The sequence below is a fragment of the Rattus norvegicus genome, chromosome 3 (genome assembly GCF_021556685.1).
Source record: "Rattus norvegicus strain SHRSP/BbbUtx chromosome 3, alternate assembly SHRSP_T2T, whole genome shotgun sequence".
In the NCBI taxonomy this organism is placed as follows: Eukaryota; Metazoa; Chordata; class Mammalia; order Rodentia; family Muridae; genus Rattus; species Rattus norvegicus.
Genome location: NC_141536.1, coordinates 33,091,964 through 33,108,428, shown reverse-complemented (window position 1 = coordinate 33,108,428; position 16,465 = coordinate 33,091,964). Strand labels below are relative to the sequence as shown.

The window sequence follows — 16,465 nt, the reverse complement described above, 5'->3', positions numbered from 1 at the left end:
TCCATTTACTGAAGCATGAGAAGAGTCTACAGAATTCTTTATGCCATCCTGGCAACTTTCCCTTGAGTTGGAAGTTATGCCAATTTTAGGAATGTAATTCAGAGTATATCAAAATAAAAAGTTCTCAGAAAGTATGTTAGGCACCATTTTCTCTCACTACCAATTTCATCTTCTAATATAAATGCATTTAAAAATAACAGATACCAACTATAACTAAAGGCTGTTTTATAGCGCCCCAAATAGAAAATTCATAAATATTAAAATCTGTTTCTTTTCAAGTCTGGACTAAACACTATAAGTAATCAAAGAGATGTAAATTGTTCTTTGCTCCCAGTGTGTATTAACAGTGATACTACACAGTTCAGTACCTTGGAAGAAGAGGCTCATCAACTGCTGAAGTCTCACACCTAGTGCCAGCCACATTTGATGTAAAAACAAACAAGCAAAAACCAAAACCAACCTGCCTAATTCTAGATCCTTCTAAAATGGTTCCCATAGTCTGTTCCTTTATACCTAATAGAGCATTTTGGTCAAGAATTCCTGCTCCCAAATTATCAATGCCTAAAAACTTATGAAAGACCAGCTAAAGAAAATTAAATTCTTGGTTAAAAGTTAACAAAAGCTGTATTTTCTTTGTATGAACAAAATTGAACAAAATAGTGAGCGAACTTACAAATGAATAAATTGGACTAGTGTAGTGGTGCGTTCTGAAATCATAGTACTCAAGGCAAGGGACAGATGCATAATTGAGGCTACCCTGGTTTACCACAAATTTCAGTCCAGCAAGAGCTACAGAGCAAGACCTTGTTCCAAAACAAACAAACCAAAACCTAAAGCAACTAAAATATATGTGTGTGTACACACACACACACACACACACACACACACACACACACACACACAGAGTCAGATCACTTGAAGTAAAAGTTGAAAATGAAAAGTTAAAATTGATTTTAAAAGTAAATAAGTTGCATATATATTCTAAAGAAAATACTTGAGAAATGATTCTCTGCAAGCACGTCCAGGACATAAATTATAAAAGACCCATGTATACAATCCCAGCATGAAGAGACAGAGCAGGGATATCATAAGTTCAGTGTTAGAGCAGACCCAAGAGGAAACAAGAAAGAAAGAAGGGCATGAAGAAGGAAAGAGGGAAAAGAAAGAGAGAGAAAGGTAAAGAACAAACAGCAAAAAATTCTTTAAAACCAAATAATACCAAAGTTATTAACTAAAGTGGAATAAACTCCATTAAGCCATGAGACAAATATTACTGAAGGCATCTTAAACACAAACCATAAAACATTCCACAAGTTTCTGACTCTTTTCTAAGTCTCTAGCCATCACAGAAGACAAAAGAACAAACACAAGCAGTGCTTGTTTTCACTATCATCACCTGCAGACGACAACTATGTTTTAATTAGAGGAAAACAATAGATTGTCAGAGAAAGTCAGAAACCAATTACATACATAACTTCAGGTTTCCAGGTAAGGGACTGAAAACTTGCCACTTCATTTTAATAACACAATGAAAGGTAAACAAACAAAACTAACAAAGTTATAGTTTAAGTCACTGTCACTGGAGAGATGGACAGGTGAATTCAGAGACTCGGGAACCAATTTGAGAGTATGTGGCAAACTTAAGTGTGCTTAATTAAACCTTGACTAAAGGTGGCCTGGACAAGTCTAAGCACCCAGCCACGGGGGTGCTGCATACATTTTTTTTTCTTTTACCTTCAGGTATGTGAGTAGGTCTTCAGGGAATACAGGGTCCCTCAGTGCTTCTGGTGGGGAGGAGAGTGAAGCACTGAGATATACCAGAACACTTAGTTCTTGGCCAAGGCTAAGCATGAGTTATCTCACCAGAGCCTGATCTACTGATGCTTTATCATAAAACCTGGTCTGGTGGAAGAGAAAAGTAACAATTCTAGAGGCTTGGTGGGCACTGTCCCGTTACTTGTCCCCATCAAAAGGACAAAAAATGAGGGTCGGGGGGTGGAGAAAAAGAAACACCTTGAGAAGCACTGAAGTTCAGAAAGATACCCAGGCTCACCAGAAGATGAATCTGTCTGTCTGTTTTGTACTATTAACTATCTCCTCCATTTATACCACTCAAGTTTTCTTTGCTGCAATTCACTTTGCCCAATACATCACAATTACAAACAAAACATAAAGCACAGTAAAAATTAAAGAGAGACTTAATAGGTATCACAGTCAGATCTAGGGCCTGATAGGAATGTTGTATTTTCTGACTAGGAATTAAGAAAACTCTAACAGCCTAAATGACAGCAAATTAACCACATGCAAGGCAGCTGGATAATGTAAGCTGGAAAACAGGAATCCTAGAGAAGGAGATCTAAACGAGTGACAAGATCAAAGTTACTAGCAACAAAAAGTGGTACTGGAGATTTACAGATTGGAGACGACTAGGGGAGGAGTCTCTTGTGTGGGCCCAGGATGCACAGCTGTAATTCCAGCTCTGAGGAGGCTAAGGGAAATCACTCTAAGTCTGAGGCCAGCTGGGCTGCGAAGCATGGCCCTGCCTCAAGGATCCAAAATAAATCTAAAACTCACAGCATACTAAAAAGGATAAAAGCTAAAGACTTGAAACTAGAGATAGCCCTCAAGTTATCCTTTAACCTCAACACAAACGGTGTGTGGCATGTGCATAAGCACACACAGGAGCATGCAGAAACACTAAGATATACATAACAACAACAAAAGATAAAAGAATTTAAAATAAGCCAGAAGGAGAAAGTAAACCTATAGTGGACCAAAGATAAAAATTACACTCAACAGTCTTAAAAATGCAAGCAAAGAAATACTTGAAATTGAAAACTAACATAAAACCTTCTACTCTAAGAGAACATACTCTATGAAATAATCCTCCCAAAATAAGGACATAAAATGTTCTCAGACAAATAAAATCTGAGGTGATTTGTTGCCACACACTTGACTTGAATGAAATTTCAAAGTCCACCAGAGAAACAAAATGACAAGGCTAAGAAAATCTAATCTGTATAAAGGAAGACCAGAAAATAAGTAAACAAGAGCGAAACAAAACTATGATTTTTCTTATTCCTAATTACCTAACAACAACAAAATAATAATTTGTTCAAAACAGTAGTGATGACAACATATAATGCACACACATGTGATCTTTCATGTGATGATTCAGTCAGCTGTGAACTACATACAACAGTGGTTCTACATGACATCTAAAAACATTTCCATCACCCACTCGTTTGTGGGTGATACTGGTATGAATCACACTGTGTTGCTAGTCATATAAGAAGCACAGCACATTCGGTTGTGTACAGTACGTGATAGATGATAATAAATGACTGTAACTGGTCTATGTATTCACTCATCCCGCTTTGTCGTTGTGTTGTCCATGTTCATAAAATAGGATTGCACTAGATTCCTCAGGGTGGTCTGGAATGGCCAGGCTCAAGTTACCCTTACCTCAGTCTCTTGCACAGCTGAGACATCCACTATGCCTAACACTATACTACATCTTTTATATTAGAGTTCACTCTTCTAAAACACACACACTAGTGTAAAACACTCACATATTCAGGTATATAACACAATGCATAGTTAAAACAAAGTTACTAATTGCATGTGTAGGTTATCTTTAAGAAATGAGTTAATGATTTTCTTTTGCAACTAACACTATAAATTTTTCTTACACTATTTGTATATATGTGCCACTGACTGCATGTGGAAGTCAGAGGATAATTCTTTTTTTTTTTTTTTTACAATTTTATTTTTCTTGGATATTTTATGTGTTTACATTTCATATGCTATCTCCTTTTCCCTCTTCCCCTTCCCCCTCCCCCTTCCTTCTGCTTCTATGAGGATGTTCTCACCTCAACACCCTGGCATTTCCCTACACTGGGGAAACAAGTCTTAAATGGGATCAAGGGCTTCTCCTATTGATGCTGGATAATGCCATCCTCTGCTACAGATGCAGCTGGAGTCATGGGTCCCTCCATGTGTATTCCTTTGTTGGTGGTTTAGTCCCTGGGAGCTCTAGTGGGGTCTAGTTGGCTGATATTGTTGTTCTTCCTATGGGGTTGCAAACCCCTTAAATCTTTTCTCTAACTCCTTCACTGGGGTCCCCATGCTCAGTCCAATGGTTGGTGTAAGCATCCTAATCTGTATCAGTAAGGTAGAGCGTTACTCCTGGTAGAGCCTCTCAGGAGACATCCATATCAGGCTCCTGTCAGCAAGCACTTCTAGACATCAGTAATAGTGACTGGGTTTGGTGGCTGCATATGGGAAGGATCCCCAGGTGGCACAGTCTCTTTTCTTCAGTCCCTGCTCCACTCTTTGTCCCTGTATTTCTTCCTGTGAATATTTTGTTCTCCCTTCTAAGGACTGAAACATCCATATTTCAGTCTTCCTTCTTCTTGAGCTTCATATGATCTGTGAATTTTTTCTTAGGTATTCCAAGCTTTTGGGCTAATATCCACTTATCATTGAGTGCATACCACGTGTGTTCTTTTGTGACTGGGTTACCTCACGCAGGACTTTTTCTAGGAGTTAGTTCTCTCCTTCTACCATGTAGAAGCCTAGAACTGAACTCAGGTCAAGCTTGGTGACCAAGCACTTTCATATCCACACACCTCTCATTACCTGTATGGTCTTAATAAAACCTCTACTTTTTCACACTATTACTTATTCCATTAACATACATACTGAGGATGGTTGACCAAACCTTGCTTGTTGGGGTTGAGAGTGTCCAGGCTTATTCCCTAGATCTCTGGGAATAGTATGAGACACAAATGGCCTAGTGCAACTAAAGTTTTTAACACTAAGCAGGGTCTGGACATAGCTCAGTTAACATTAGCTATCTCACTATTAAAAAGAAAAGTTTCATTTCCTATTAAAATTCTAAGAAATAAGCATTTTCAGAAAATTTTAGGGCAGAGAACTTTGTTTCTCTGAGCAGGTTTCTCTGTGCAGCCGGTTATCCTGGAATTTGCTTTGTAAACCAGGCTGTCCTTGAACTCAGAGATTCACTTGTCTGCCTGCCCTCTTCCCCCAGTCCTGGGATCACAAGTATGTGCCGCTCCCACTACCCAATAGCAGAGAACATTATTTATAGATAGGTAGCCCACAGAACTGTAAGGCAGGAAAAGCAAACTTCCCTTAGATTTTGTGTCACATAGGAAACTAAGATGCCAGTTTGTGCCAACTCCCAAGGTAGTGTAGCATCACTCCAGCATCTTCAGGAAAGAAGCTAGTAGCTAGAATAATGTGCTAAAGGTCTATTCTTGGTAATCCTACTAGCTTTCTACAGTGTACACTGTATACTGGTGTAGGAAGACATATCAGGGGGTTCTAAGTACTTTTAAGCCAGCAATAATACTACTACCCATGTCTGGTGCCTTGTCCCTTCTCATGCACAATGTTCTGCCATTCATTAGTTCTCTGCCCAGCCCAAAGAAAAGTGTGTCCCTACAGCTGTATGTACCACCCTTTTCTATCAATAGGTAATATGTTTTCTACAGCCAACCTCAATATTTTTTAAATTTTATAATTTTAATAGCCATAAAACACATGTCACAATACATGCGATTTAACTATTAGAGTAGTTTTACTTTCTCCCTGATTGCTTTACTCATGACTGTCTGTCATATTTGAATCTAGGCGATGGTAAATCCATTCTCCTCCTTTAAATACCAGATATGCAAATTACTGAGGTCAAAGAAGCATGCATTCTCCTTGAACTCAAGACTTTTCATCTTTCTACCTAAATGAACACGGGACTGATTATTTTGTTTTTCCCATAATACCTTCACTGACTAGCATGTTCTAGGTCAAGAACAGCCTCCTTACTGAACTAGCACCCATCCAGATACTGCTCTACCATTTCTAGTTACCTCATGTTAGACTCAGGAGGTGGTGGTAATTACTGAATAACCTGGGGGGAAGAATTTTAGAATTGGCTGATCTGAACTGCAGTTGCTGTCTGTGTCTGGCCTTGCTCAATATCTCAGTCAGTCTTCTAAACACCTGAACCAACTTTATCTGGAAAGTGCCACAAATGTGATACAATCTGCCTCTAACTGGTGGTACTGTTTTTCTAGTACTTGATTATTTTAATAGGGGATGTTATTTCATACAATCTATACTCAGTTTGATTTCTTGATACTCAGTGACATAGACAGACAGACAGATAGAGATGCATGCCCCAGAAATAGATTCTTTCTGCCAAGTATTTCTAATATAGTGCAGAACTGCCTTGTTGGAATTTTCTCTTTCAGTCAAAGTATACTCAGATCATTTCTAACTCTTCAATGAAATTATGCTTGTCCCGGTCTCAAGGGACAAACTAGGACCAGTTTTGTTCACTGGGGAAAACACTGAAGAATATTACACAGATAACAAAGTAAAATTAGATGTCAGTCTAGCATGTATTTTACTTGTTGAAAATAAAAACGGTATAAAAGCCCACTTTATATTGAGTGTTAAATTTCCCTTTCTTTCCATGTAGAATGAAGATGATCAGCTTATCAAACAGCCTACATCAAGTATACTGAAATGAAAAAAGACTGTCCACACATACCTATCCTCTCCGGCTTTGGATCTTAGGAACAGATTAGAACAATTCAATCCTTTTTGAGTGTGTTTTCAACCTGACAGGTAACAACAAACTACTTCACCAATTCTTTACTCTGAACTCTCTCCTAGTTCAGCAGGGAAGGTAATCTATAGATACATATTTGCAGGTTGTGATGGTGTGTATGCTTGGGCCCAGGGAGCAGCACTATTTGGAGGTGTGGCCTTGTCGGAGTAGGTGTGCCACTGTGGGTGTGGGTTTTAAGACCCTCATCCTAGCTGCCTGGAAGCCAGTCTTCTCCTAGCTGTCTTTGGAACAAGAGGTGGAACTCTCAGCTCCTCCAGTCCCATGCCTGCCTGTAGGCTGCCATGCTCCCGCCTTGATGATAATGGACTGAATCTCTGAACCTGTAAGCTAGCCCCAATTAAATGTTGTCCTTATAAGAATTACCTTGGTCATGGTGTCTGTTCAAAGCAGTAAAACCCTAACTATGACAGAAGTAACCCTAACAAAGACACAGGTGTAATGCAGCTGTGAACCTTCCTTTAAACCAAGAAACAGAGCCTTGCTACCAAGAACCATTCTGCTAGCTGAAAAAGAAGACAGATACAAGTTACTGTAATGCAACACTCCAAATTTATCCATGTTCTAAAATTCTGACACTTGACAACAATTATAAAATGTTTTCCCATTAAATAAAAGGGTAATGGGAAATTAAATAACTGACTGAACGTAACCACCACTGTTCATAAGGAGATCTGAATTTAATTAACTTATTGAAGTCCAAAAGGAATATCCTCATGTGTTATGAGTAAATTCTCAGAATACCAGTTCAGTGACTATTGAAAGCAGACACTGAAAAGGACAGGAGTGAGCAAGATATTTATTTCACATCCAGATTTATTCCACTTTCAGCATCTTGGAGGTTGGGGGTGGGGGGTGGGGGTGGGGAGTCTGTGCTAGGAGTCAAACCCAGGGCTTTGTATATGCTAGACAAATGTTCTACCATTAACCTTTATTTCTGGGTTTTGCTTTTATGAGTCGGAATCTTACTATGTAACTCAGACTGGCCTTGAACTCACAACATTTCTGACTTTACTTCCCATATGGTGGTATCATAGGAATGTGTCGTCAAACCTGATCCACACCCAATCCATCTATTCTAAACTAACATTGCTAATGATTAAGAACACTCACTTTTTAATTTCTAACTTGGATGCCACAGAGTAAGTCTTCAGATTTCACTGTATGTGTTAATAAATTTAGTCTGATATTTAACTCAGTATATAATTTTTATGTCCTGCAAAATTACTGATTGAGAATGATCATGATGTATATGTATTTATTTTTAATTTTCAATTCATTTACTCACTTATTTAACAAACATTTAATTGTGATCATAATCATGTTATATAGTATACTAGGCAAGGAGATTTAGATTTTTAAAATGTGAATCAGATCTTGATGTTCTTTATGGCTTTAGACAGACATCAGAAGGGGCTTTAAAGCGAACAGTACTAAGAATTTTGCTGTATGGAGTCAGCAAACACTCCAAAAAGCCATCCCAAGGACAAGACTTATTGTAAAAATAAGTGTAAAAGGATTAAGAAGGTATAAACAAATAAGGTATATATAAAGCAAGTTTTGGAGAGTTCCTATAGCTTAAAGCACGAAGGGCTAAAGAAATTAGAAAAGCAAACTTTGCTGTGACAGCAGTTTCAGACTGCACCGGGTAATGATATACTGTAGTGAATGTGATGGGTTCCTAATGAGCTTAGAGTGCAGAGGAGGAGAGGGGGGAAAGACACCCAGTTTTAATTTAGTTCAGCAAAGTTGGCATTAGAGAGAAAAACTGCAGAGCCAAGCATGGTTGGTGAGACCATGAGGCTTTACATTATAAAAGCAGGCTAAACCTTCTAGCATATAGATAACAGACAAAGGTGCTGAGACATTTTTTTTTTTTTTTTGGTTCTTTTTTTTCGGAGCTGGGGACCGAACCCAGGGCCTTGCGCTTCCTAGGCAAGCGCTCTACCACTGAGCTAAATCCCCAACCCCGTGCTGAGACATTTTTAAATGGGTAACCACGGTTGTAGGAGTGCATATGACTGACTCAAAGGTATAAACTCTAAGTAAGTTCTATTCCAAGCAGCCCTTATTCTCCCTCCAGCCAAAACAAACCCACAACCACAGGAGATTTTACTCAATACCTAATAATCTAGGGTCTTTTTTTTTTTTTGCCCTTAGTTAGGTAAATGACTTAGAAATCTTCAGTAAGAAGAAAAGAGAAAAATTAGTGGCATTTTCTAAAATTCCTTGTATTTACGGGGTTTGTAAGAAGTTGTGTTTTAAATTTAAGACTTTCTTTTAAAAATCTAATTAAAAAAATGAGCTTGAGATCTAATATACCCAACCTTAAATATGATTGGTCTATAAGGTGAGCAAACTGTGGAATATCAATTTGACAAAAATTTACATATAAGCTTAAAATGACGGGTTATAGATACAAAACCTTAAAATTTGAAATTTAAGTGGAAAAGGTAGAATATAAAACATGTATAATATGAAATATAATACAGTACATACTACATGTTAACAAACAGAATGAAATAAAGATCAATGTAAGAGTCATGCTTATTGAATGGGGTTGATTCAAAGGTGTTATTCTTAGTTTTGGTGTTTTATTTCCCAAGGAAAATGTATAATTAGGCTTGCTAAAAACAAAACAACTGTTTCTTTGGCTTGGAAAAAGGAGCGACAATCTGTCTCCTTCCTTACTGATATTAAAGTAAAGGCAAATTTAATAAACTGAAAGGATTCAAAGTCAAAGATACAACAAATCACATAAGTAATGCTTGCAAATATATATATCCCCAAATTCTTCAGGGAAAGGGCTGCAGTGTGGCTCGGAGTAAGTGCAGTATTTGCCTAGGTCGGTCCTGTCCTCAGTACAGCAAGAAGACAAAACAAAGGAGGATTGTGGAAAATGATTCTTTCACAATAGGGCTTAATTTTCAGTATCATTTAAAAGCAATGAATCAACATTCATATAAAAGCTTCAGTTAGGAACAATAGGAATTTAAGATGAAAACTCAATTCAGAGATAAGGAACAAAGACAGATCTTAGGACCAATGAAAGTTAATCAATCTTTATCTTGATAATAATCAAGATAAAGAATGCTGATGTTTCAGAGGGGACTTTATTAAAAGTTGTATCATTAGGAAGATGCAATCCAGGGGTAGAATACCTGCCAAGCATTAACAAACCCCAGACCTAAATCCCTGGCACTTTCAAATATGCATTTCCAGTCGGCATAGCCAGGACAGTCAGAAAGAAGGGCTTCAGCAGGACTTCCCCAAAGCCCTGAATCTCTATCTTAACAAGTAACCCAACGTGTAAAACAAATTGGCAATTCTGAAAAGATATGAAAGACTGACACTTGTGTGCAGAATATTAACGATATGGGAAATAGGATTTTAATCAAGAACAAGACTGTATGAGCCTGAGAATTTGAAAGACCAGTCTGATGCAAGGCAGACTTTGTAGAGAAGACAGAATAACATAAGGATGAAAAACAGAGGGTGGTAAAAATGTTAAACATTAGGAAATCATCAAAATAATGTTAAGATTGGAGATGGTGACAATTTATGTACCAATAGCGGGAGGAAAACTGTAGTAAAAGAGCACTAAAAAATTACAATTAGAATTTTATGAAACTTAAATGAAAGATGTTTTGAGTTTTTCTAAAGATATACCCCTACTAGTAAACATTATAGACACAGGCCTTTAAAAAAAAAATTCATCCTCTTTTTAGTGGTATAAAAAATTGTGTTCTAAAAATCTTATACTTTTTAATTATTAAAAAATTACTAAATTTTTAAAAATACTATTAAAACTCAAAGTGATCTCCAAACTCAAATGAAAATATAAACAGATTTAAATATCTAACGTTTAACATTCTATTCACCAAAGAATATGAACTAAAAGCTTAAGGTCTCAGACAATACAGAATATTTTCAGTGGCTGATAATTTAAAATTACAAACAGAAGACAATCAATTAGCAAACTTACGCTGAATATGAATGAACTGTTTGGGCTGTTTAAACTCCCCTTTGTACAAGCGATTGTAATAGTTGACGTTGCTCTCCGCCTCAGGAACTGGAATGACCATGCTCTCTTTTTTTTCTCTAAATACTTGCTGTGCTGAAATAGCTCGCTGTAAGTGATGTTCCTGGAAAATGTAAAGTAGGCAAAATAAGTTGTGTTAGTAATATTAACTCAATACATTCTATTTAAAAGTTACTTTGTTAATATATAAAAAAATCAATTTTGAATAGTTCCCCTTTGCTAAATAATAGGTTTTTTCTGTATACCCAAGAAAGCATTACCATCATTCTCCCTTAATGCTTGCAGCTTATTATCAGCATCACAACTTTATAACAATTTTAAAAAGTAGAATTCTTAAAGAATCTAGATTGAATAGCACCACATTTTTTTTTTTTATTAACTTGAGTATTTCTTATTTACATTTCGAATGTTATTCCCTTTCCCGGTTTCCGGGCAAACATCCCCCTAAGCCCTCCCCCTCCCCTTCTATATGGGTGTTCCCCTCCCCATCCTCCCCCCATTACCGCCCTCCCCCCAAAAATTACGTTCACTCGGGGTTCAGTCTTGGCAGGACCAAGGGCTTCCCCTTCCAGTGGATAGCACCACATTTTACAATCTGCATTCTTCTAATATAAACATTACTTTCCTCCAAATATAAAACATTTTAAAGTATTAATATAATCAAATTTTAAAGTATTAACATTATCAAAACATTTTAATAATGAGGATTTCATGCTAATTCCTAACAAAAATTAAGAAATTTATTTAATCTGTGATCAGGCCTCCTGCTTGAAATCACTCATTCACTATTTTATCTTCAATTCTAAATGAAAAATTTTAAAGTAGATCAGAAATTATTTAGCAGAGTTGGCAGATGAGAGAGCTGTAGACAGAAATTAAAAAACAAAACTTTCCTGTTTTAAATTAAGAGGCCAAAATTGTTTCTAAAAATAAATGCCCAGCTATCATTTCCTTCATCAGATTTTGAAGCAGTGTGTTAAAAAGGGGGTGGGGGACAGCTGGAAAGATGGCTCAGTGGTTAAGGGCACTTGGCGCTCTTACTGAGGGCCTACATAGTAGCACACAACCATGTGAAACTCTAGTTCAGAAGATTCAGTGCCCTCTTTGAGTTCTGTGGGCACCAGATTTCCATGTGGTATACATACATATATATACTTGGACAAAACACTCATACACATAAAATAAATCATTAAAAAATTGTTTTAGTGATCAGAACAGGAATAACAAGGTTTCTAGAGGCCTGTGCTTCAGCTATTCCATCCCTGAGGCTTGTTCAAGGTCATCCAAGTCTATGGACCTACTGACCTACATGAAACCCTATTTCCAATCTACTACCACAACAGAAAAGTTAAAAAGGCTGGTGAGATGGCTCAGCAAGGTACATCACTTTGCCAACAAACCCGATGACCTCACTTTGAATCCACGTGAATGTTGAAAGTGAGAACCAATTTCTAAGTTATTTTCTGACTTTCACAGTAAGACCATGTAGTATGTACTCACATACACGTACCATAAACACATAATAAGTAAAATTTAAAAATAAAACTGGAGGGTTGGGGATTTAGCTCAGTGGTAGAGCGCTTGCCTAGCAAGCACAAGGCCCTGGGTTCGGTCCCCAGCTCCGAAAAAAAGAAAAAAAAAAAAAAAAAAAAAAGAACCTGGCTATTACTATAATTACACCTAAATATTTTGTGTTTTCAAAGAGATTATTATAGATTATTTTCACTAGTAAACCATGGAATTACATTTGCTATAAAAAGCAAACAAATTAAGTAATTTATGACTTTTAGTCATACATAGGTACCACAATCTTTTTATTTTTTCCTTTTGGGAAGGTATTAGCTGGGGTTCTATGGCCATCCATCCAGTAGAAATCAGGACTAAAATTTAGATCCTGTGTGAATCTTACAGGACTCACAGCCCAACTAGTTGGCTTTCAGAATTTACTTATTGAATGAATGTAAGGAACTGTATATTAAGTCAAAGGTTATCTGTCATTTTTAAAACCCCACAGGTAATACCATCAACTAAAATCAACTCACAGGCCACTTGCTACTATAAAGTTATTTATAGCAAACTAAACATCTTATAAACAACAAAGACAAAGGAAACAGACACTAAAAGCAAAATTCTGGAAACTAAAATACTCACGCAGAAGACCACAGGACACATGGCCTATAAAGGGGGCACAAAAAAAACCCAAGTCTACCTGACCCACAGAAGATTAGACAATGGCAATTTTGAAATACTAGCAAGAAGAGCTGGAATTTGTAAAAAGCCCTAATTTAAAAAAAATTATACACAATGGGAAAAGCTGAGTCTACAAAAATGAAAATGAGAGAACAAATCTTAGTAAATCTGTTCAATAATTTAAAACCCAGAAAATACCATTCAACTCTACCTACATCAATTGATAAACTCTTGTTATTCCTGGGATGAAGGTGCAAAAAGAAAAAGAAACCCAAACTTAATTAAATGAAGCTCTGTCCCATATGATGACATTCTGGGCAATGACTGACTACATAAATAACAGTGACCCAGATTCCTCTCTGGTAAAAGCCACCATTAAACAATGTGTAGCATTCTACAGAATATATAAAGCTGTATTCCCAGGACCAGGATGTGGCGGCCCATACCTATAAATAATCCCAGAAATCAGAAGTAGAGGCAGGAGGATCCAGTGTTTGAGTCCAGTCTGGGCTACACAGCAGAAATTGTCTCAAAATAACAACACAGACCTGGGACTATTGCCGCATGGCTATAGTAATCTTAATACTTAGGGCCAGAAGCAGAAGGACCTAAAGTTCAAGGTAAGCCTGGACTAGCAGCAAGACCCTGGCTTTAAAGACTAGTAAAAATAAAGGTGTACAACCAACCATATTCCAGAAAATCTTGAAAGTAAAAACTACAAAATTACATAGTAAATAAGGCTTCTTACTGGGGAGCGAATTGGAGGGACAGTATGCCTCAAACTATGCTCTTCCACAGAATAGTGACATTGTGACCCAAAGAGCCTTCAGAAACAACAAGAGCCAACAAGATGGGCATGTCTGTGGAGCATTTTCTTGAGTGCTAATTGATAGTGAAGACCATAGGCCACTGGGAGGTAGCACCCTGGGAAGTTCTGTTTCATGAGGAAGACAGCTGAGGGAAGCCAGAAAAAGCCTGTAAGCAGTTACCCATGGTCTCTGCTTAAGTTCCTTCCTTGGTTTTCCGCGATAACAGAATGTAACTCTTAAGCTGAAATAAACATCTTCCCCAATAAGTTGGTTTTGGTCAGAATATTTCATACAGCAATAGAAAAGTAAACTTGAACAAACACCAAAAGAACCTTGGAGCATTAAGAAAACAAACAAACAACAAAAAGTACCTGAATTGAAGACCCAAGAGGCCCCATAAGAGGTTTAACGAGGGGGCTGGAGAGATGGCTCAGAGGTTAAGAGCACCCAACTGTTCTTCCAGAGGTCATGAGTTCAATTCCCAGCAACCACATGGTGGCTCACAACCATCTGTAAAGAGATCCGATGCCCTTTTCTGGTGTATCTGCAGACAGCTACAGTGTACTTATATATAATAAATGAATTAAAAAAAAAAAAGAGGTTTAACTAACCAGAACAACCTATGAACTCAGGAGACAGGTCATAGGAAACTAGTAAGAGGGGAAAATGCAAAAGTGAATGAAAGTACAAAAAAATCTACTCCTAATGGGACACAATCAAGTGGGAAAATACACATGTTAAAGAAAATTAAGGAGGAAGCAGGAAAGAGAAAGTAACAAGGACCTTATATGAAGAAATAATGGCCAAAAAACCTTCCATATCTGATAACTTTCAAGAAGCTCAAAGGACAAGGACAAGTCAAAGATAACCACACCATGAGGCTGTCAAAAGCTGTTAAAACTTTTGTGGAAGTCATATAACTCATTAAAGTATTTAGAACAGTTTACTGTATAACATAACGAATGTTGCTTACTTTTAGGAAAGACATGACTAACCACGACAATAGAATTTTAAGAACAAGAGCAAAAAAGACTACAAAATTTAAATGTTTACATTTTACAAACAAACTTTCAATAACTCATCCATACTTGAAATTTCCTAAATAGGAACTTCGTCAACTTGACAGAAGACAAGCAACCATGAGAAGTCCCCTCTCATAGTATACCGTGTGATCAACACCAGTACAAGACAAACACCTCTGGGCTCATGTCTAATCACACTGTACTTGAGTTTCAAATTAGTATAAATAACAGCATGCAGATTAAAAAATAGGAATAAGTTCATCTTGTATATAACATAATCATGACTCAGGTGTGGTGATTACAGTCTTAATTTCTTTGGCAGAGGAAATTTCCAGAGAACATATAAGTAATCTGTGGCACAGTTATTACTGATAACTCTTAGGCAGATTTGCAATGAAATACAACATATGGGACAAAAAGAAATACAAATTGTACAGTTTGGAGCGAAAAAGTGCAGTAGGAACTTTATTTAATGTTACTGTAGAAGACAGGTACAGAGAAAATTGTAACACTAAGGAGACTCACTTCTTTAAGGAAAGGCCGGTTCCACACTGGAACAAAGGAAAACATCCTCAGGGCAAGACCTCCCCCAACTTGTACAAGCTTCCAACTTGTAGAAGTAAAAGGTCTGAGTTTTGCTCCAAGAAAATAACAGCATACTAAAACTTAGCCTGCTAATACAATTCAAGAGGACAAGAGTCTGTATATGACAGTGGCTTTGGAAATATAAAAAAATTAAGAGGGAGGAGACCATGAACTCTTCCTCCATGATTTCAGAGAGGCCAGGCAACGTGGGAGTTCTGGTGCTTCTGAGAGGAGGCCCTGAAAGATCACTGGAAGCCATGAAAGTTGCAGTGGATAGTCCAGTGTGTTGAAAATGACCAAACCATGAGACATCTACCTACCAAGTAGATCTAACATATAAGGAGTTAAACCAGCTCAAGAGAGCTCCAGAGCAACATGGGCTACACACACACACACACACACACACACACACACACACACACACACAGAGACAGACACACACACAAATAGAATTAGATTAAAAATGTAAAATATCAACAAAGCAACACTTATGAGGAAAAAAGAAGATATTTTGGGCTAAATTCAGTGGGAGAACACTGGGCTAGCAATATGTAAGGCCCTGGGCTTAATGCCCTGAAACATAAAAATTAAATAAAATAATCCAATAACCTGAACATCTACCTTAAGGGAATAGAAAAAGAAAAAGTTAAATGCAAAGTAAGCAAAAGAAAGGAAATACTCAAGACAAATGAGGGAATCAGTTAAACAGAAACCAGAAAAATACATGAAAGGAAAAGCAGATAATTTAAGAAAATCCACAAACTGATGCTAATACGGATCAGAGAGAAAAGAGGATACAAACTACCAGTATCAGCAAACATTCTAATCAATTTACTGCCAAGAAATTGGACAATCAGCTGACAGGGACAAATTTCTTTCTCCCCTCTTCTGGTCCCTCCCACCTCAAATGATACAATATATTCTGACCAGTTTCCCTTCCCCCAACTTCTTCCAGATTCTTCCCCACCTACCTAATTTCACCCCCATTTTTCCTCTCTTTAGAAAACTGACAAACACGATTAATATTGGGGGGAAAAAAACCACTAGAAATACACATACAAACAGCTCAGAAACACAAAAACACAATACCATTGTCTTGTGTTGGCCATCTATTGTTAAATGTGTGATTAATACACCCAATGAAATTCCATTGGTTAAAACT

General features: G+C 37.2%; 1 protein-coding gene across 4 annotated transcripts in view; it reads right to left on the bottom strand.

Annotated features, from left to right (window-relative positions):
• The window catches only part of Epc2 (enhancer of polycomb 2), a 93,717-nt gene that overhangs the window by 58,302 nt on the left and 18,950 nt on the right, over window positions 1–16,465 (bottom strand). For all 4 annotated transcript variants that reach the window (XM_087653052.1, XM_087653053.1, XM_087653054.1 and 1 more), the window contains 1 exon segment: window positions 10,641–10,800. In XM_087653052.1, the coding sequence (XP_087509178.1) occupies window positions 10,641–10,800 (160 nt within the window).